General features: G+C 57.2%; 1 protein-coding gene across 1 annotated transcript in view; it reads left to right on the top strand.

The window, feature by feature from the left end:
* ACE (angiotensin I converting enzyme) overlaps positions 1-5226 on the top strand; it is a 41912-nt gene that overhangs the window by 13790 nt on the left and 22896 nt on the right. The window contains exons 19-22 of the mRNA XM_010856560.1: positions 1620-1843; positions 2116-2260; positions 2989-3087; positions 4875-4967. Of these exons, the coding sequence (XP_010854862.1) occupies positions 1620-1843; positions 2116-2260; positions 2989-3087; positions 4875-4967 (561 nt within the window). The remainder of the gene's footprint in view (positions 1-1619; positions 1844-2115; positions 2261-2988; positions 3088-4874; positions 4968-5226) is intronic.

The following is a 5226-nucleotide window of genomic DNA, read 5'->3' as shown; positions in this document are numbered from 1 at the left end:
AATGTATTTATTTATTTTTGGCTATGCTGGGTCTTTGTGGCTGTGCGAGGGCGTTTTCTCGTTGAGGCAGGCAGGGGCTCCTCTCCAGTTGCAACATGCAGGCCTCTCACCGTGGTGGCTTCCCTCATTGCGGCTCACAGGCTCCAGAGTGTGGACTCAGTAGTTGGGGCTCATGGGTTTAGTTGCCCCGTGGCATGTGAAATCTTCCCCTACCAGGGGTCAAACCCGTGTCCCCTGTATTTGCAGGCTGGGTTCTTAACCACTGGACCACGAGGGAAGTCTGCTAGTGATTGTATGGGCCAGGGATTCAGGCACTGCTCAGTGGAAGTGGCTCATCCTGCCTTGCAGGGTAGAGACCTTTGCTGGGGCAGCTCTGATGGCGGCAGAAGGCTGGCATGGTTCAGCGGGGTTTCGGCTATGCTCCTGGCTGTCAGCTGGCTTCCTTGATTTTTCTCTATGTGGCACATGCTGGGGCAGGGACACTCATGTGGGTTCCTGCATTCACATGCTGGGTGCCTGGGCTGGCATGGCTGGAGCAGCTGGGGTCTGGCCGGACATCTCTCTCTAGGAGAGCTTGGATGACCTCATGTGGTGGCAGCCTCAGGCGGTCAGATTTCTTACCCAGTGGCCAGCATCCACAGAGCAAAAGCAGCCAGATCTCTTAAAGACTAAGTCAGTCCAGAACTGGGACAGGTCACTCCTGCCACATTTTATTGGCTAAAGCAAGTCACAAGATTCAACCAGTCACAACCCAGGTTCAAAAGAAGATTAAGAAGTTTCCACCTCTTGGGAGAAGTGGCAGAGATGGTGAAGTATCTCTGATGAGAAGAGTGGACTCAGAGGTCCTGGAACATAGTAGGCAAGTTCACTGGCTCCCCTGGCCTTGGGCTTTTCCTTCAGAGGCGTGGAGACCAGAGCTTCAGGGCTGGGCGCAGACAGACTCTCAAAGCTGAGGTCTCCTTGGGGAACCTCGATCATACAGGAAGTCCTAACAGAAGGTGGGCAGACCCCAACTTGTCACTGGGGCAGCTCTTTCCACTCACCATAGAATAACAAAAAAAGGGGTCCACTGAGATGAAAAGCTCTGGTTAGATCCAAGGGTAAACTTCCTCAGCTCACAAAAGGTGGAAGGGGAAGTGGAGCCCCTGCTCGGACAGCTCGGCAGATGTCCCATCAGTCCTGGCCCTGAGAAATCCCAGGGTGATCTGCCTGCTGGCATCGGGCACGTGGGGTGCAGAAGAGCCCAGACACCATGGTTTCCTTCAGGAAGTCTGAGACCAGGGAGAGACAGACCGTGAGAAGAGGAACCACAGGACCCACGTCCTGGAAAGTCACTGAGCGTGACTGAGGGTCCCCGTGCCTCCAGAGCACATACCTCGCACAGTCAGAAAGCCACACACACAGCAGTGCAGGCTCGAGGTGTTCAGGGGAGCTGGAGGCAGGGAGTGGCCTGGAGGACCATGCTGTAGGAGTTTCCAATCCCCAGATCGCCTCCATTTCTCCTTTTGGTTTTCCTCCCCATGATGCTGTGGCGGTCCTGGGGACCTGCTCTGCGAGCAGGGTTGGCCGCTGCCTTTGCCCAGGGCTCCTTGCTGTCTCTCTCCCACCCCGTGCTCCAGGATCAAGCAGTGCACCTCGGTGAACATGGAGGACCTGGTGGTGGCCCACCACGAAATGGGCCACATACAGTACTTCATGCAGTACAAGGACTTGCCCGTGACCTTCCGGGAGGGTGCCAACCCCGGCTTTCACGAGGCCATTGGGGACGTGCTGGCCCTCTCAGTGTCCACCCCCACGCACCTGCACAAGATAAACCTGCTGAGCAGCGGGGACGGCGGCTACGGTGAGCGAGGAACGGGGAGATCCAAGCGGGCAGAGGGGCCGAGAAGGGGCAGCGAGCTTGGGAGGCAGAGAGGAGGCTCCATGGGCCACAGGCGGTGCCAGGACGGAACACAGGGAGCCAGGGGACAGCCAGCGGGGAGAGCAGGAGGGAAAACCCGTCCCAAGAGGCAGGTGGCCCCACCCATTCCACCCACTGCACACCTGCTCAGCCCCCTGCTAGGCTATGGCGGGAGGCATCCCTGGATCTGACGTCGGGCTCCCTTCTCTTGGCAGAGGAGGATATCAACTTTCTGATGAAGATGGCGCTCGAGAAGATCGCCTTCATCCCCTTCAGCTTCCTTGTTGACCAGTGGCGCTGGAGGGTGTTCGATGGAAGTGTCACCAGGGAGAACTACAACCAGGAGTGGTGGAGCCTCAGGTTCTAGAGCCCTGCTGCGGGGTGTGGGCCGGGGGTCTCCACGGGGTATATGCCGGCACCTGCATCTGTGTGTACCTGGTGTGTCTGCATGTGTGGTGTCTAGGGGAGTGTGTGTGTGTGTGTGTGTATGTGCGTGCCTGTGTTTGTATGTACGTGGCATGTCTGTGTGTACCTGGTGTGTCTGTGTGGCATGTAAGTGTGTGTCTGTGTGTGTGCCTGCATCTGTGTGTACCTGGTCTGTGTGCATGGTGTCTAGGTGTGTGTGTGTGCTTGTGTCTGTGTGTACCTGGTGTGTCTGCCTGTATAGTGTCTAGGGGTGTGTGTGTGTGTGTGTGTGAGCGACGGGGTACCTGGGGGCAGGGACTCACAAAGGCACAGCTTGCAGGAGTTGTCAGCGCCCTGTGCAGGCCCAGGGCAGGCACCATATTGCAAATCAAGAACACCAACTCTCCCAGCTTGATTCTCCCCAAAAAGTGAAAGTGTTAGTCACTCAATCATGTCTGACTCTCTGTGACCTCATGGACTGTAGCCCGCCAGGCTCCCTGTCCATGGGATTTTCCAGGCAAAAATACTGGAGTGGGTTGCCATTCCTTTCTCTAGGATTTCTTCCCAACCCAGGGGTCAAACCCAGGTCGCCTGCATTTTTGATGGATTCTTTACCGTTTGAGCCACCAGGAAGTGCTGATTGTTCCCAAACCCTCCCTCTAATGTGTCTTCCTCCTCTACAGGCTGAAGTACCAGGGTGTCTGTCCCCCACTGGCCAGATCTCAAGATGACTTTGACCCAGGGGCCAAGTTCCACATTCCTGCAAGTGTGCCTTACGTCAGGTAACAGGAAAGGGAGGAGGGCGTCTGGAGGGGCAGCGCCTCCGCGTGGTGTTGAGACACCTTTGCTACCCCTTCCAAGAGCTACCTGCTCCAGGAGCTGCCGTCAGGGCAACCTGGGGACCCGTGTGTGGTGCACTGTGTCTGGGCCTCTCACCTGTAACCAAGACTGACGTTGTTTCACTCTTGTGATACCATGAGAGCCCCCGCCCTCCAGACGGTTGAAAACAGAAAGTTCACTATAACCAGCTAATGGTTACAAGACCTTGGTTAGTTAACATGAACCATGACCCATGGCCAGACCATGCCCTGAGCACTATTTTCTCATTTTTACAGCATTCTGTTCCCTTATATGTATTGAACATATTTCCTGTGACATAATTTGAGTTGTACCTGGGGACCTTCTACCCACTGGAGCTAGGACTAGAGGCCCAGCTGGATGGAAGCCTGTATTGTTAGGGGTATGGGGTCACAGCCTTGGGATTAGACAGTACAGGTTCAAATCTCATCTCCATGACTGTTCCCTTGAGTAAATCCCTCCATCTCTGCGAGCACCAGCTTCCTCACCTGTGGAATCCCATTTCATAGGATCGTTGCAAGAGTTCACATCTTAGCACACAGTTGTAATACAGAACACGCTTGGGGACTGGTGGCCATAACCCACCATCATTAAATCACTGTCTTAAATGGAATGCGGAAACACAGCAGCGCCATCAGTCATGCAGCCACCACGTGCATGCGCCCAGTCAGCCCCTCTCCCTCTGCGTGCTGCAGGGGAGCACTGGCTGGGGGCTGGGAAGTGTGATTAGAGGAGCTGGAGCCCTCCCTCGAGGCAGAGATCTGGGGCAGAGGGCCCCTGTGCTCCCCAGGCCAGTGAAGGAGGGCTTATGTCCATCATGCCCAGCCTTCTACCCCAGCACCTGGCTCAATGTCAGCACAGTCAGGACCTAATAAATAAGCATGAGGTGGGTAAGCTCTGTGCCTGAGTCCAGGAAGGAAGAGAAAGCCTGCTCAGAGGCTCCAGGGAGCAGCGGGGTGAGCAGGGAGCCAAGGAGAGTCAAGGGCACCTCCATGCAGGCCTGACCAGCCAGTGTGCCAGGGTGACCTACAGAGAGACCCTCCGCCCGCCTTCCCAATGTGCTTCTGAGCTCCTGAGCTGGCACTCACTTTCACACAGAAGCCGGCCCACGTGACGGCTAGCTTCCCGGCTTAGCACAGATAATTCTCCAGGAGGGAGCGGGCAAAGGGATCGCCCTTCAGATTCTGACCAGCAGCCTTAGCAAAGCACATACAGGAAAGGCCAGGAAAGACAGTGCACCTGACTTGTGCCCAGCCTTCCCGTCTGCACTGCTGGTTCAGGACATTCCAAACCTCCCCACATTCAGAGAGGCTGCCCCTCCTTGACCGGCAAACTCCTGCAGGGAATTCTCAATGCTTTGGGATAAAGGAGGTCATTTGGGCTGGCTTCCCTGCCCGGTCAGAAGCATGACCCTGTAGGCAACGCCTCAGGGACAGAGATGTCATTTCTGTGTCCAGAGCAGCCCGCCACATCTCTGATGGGCTCTGCCCCACTCGGCCTCACCCATGAGCATCCCTAGCTCTAAGAGTCTCTCCCAAGATGCTCCATGCGGAGGCAGCTCTGTGGTGAGAGGCGGGGAAGGAGGCCTGATGACTCTGCAGGCCAGGACGGGCTCACCCTGACGCCATGGCAGGCAGCAGGAGGCAGGGTGGCTGGGGCTCGAAGGCGCTGCCCCCAGCGCCCACCCCAGGCCTCGCCTGCCCCCCTGCAGGTACTTCGTCAGCTTTGTCATCCAGTTCCAGTTCCACCAGGCGCTGTGTCAGGCAGCGGGCCACCAGGGCCCCCTGCACAAGTGTGACATCTACCAGTCCAAGGAGGCCGGGAAGCTCCTGGCGTGAGTCTCCTCTGGCCTTGCTCTGACCCCTGTCCTCCCCACGATGACCTACTTCCCAGTGGAGCTCTTCCCAGAACATCTACCATGGCCTCGGCCAGGGTCACCCTTTCCCCAAAGCCCCAGACCTGCCCAGGCCCTCAGTCCCGGGTGGGGAGCGGAGGCTGGGGGCGGGGGTAGAGAGAGCTGGTGTGAGACTGGGACGGGGTGGGAAATAGAGCCTCCCAGCCTG

The sequence above is a fragment of the Bison bison genome, unplaced genomic scaffold (genome assembly GCF_000754665.1).
Source record: "Bison bison bison isolate TAMUID 2011002044 unplaced genomic scaffold, Bison_UMD1.0 scf7180017864371, whole genome shotgun sequence".
NCBI lineage: Eukaryota > Metazoa > Chordata > Mammalia > Artiodactyla > Bovidae > Bison > Bison bison.
The sequence above is the reverse complement of the archived record's forward strand: the minus strand, read 5'-3'. Positions and strand labels throughout refer to the sequence as shown.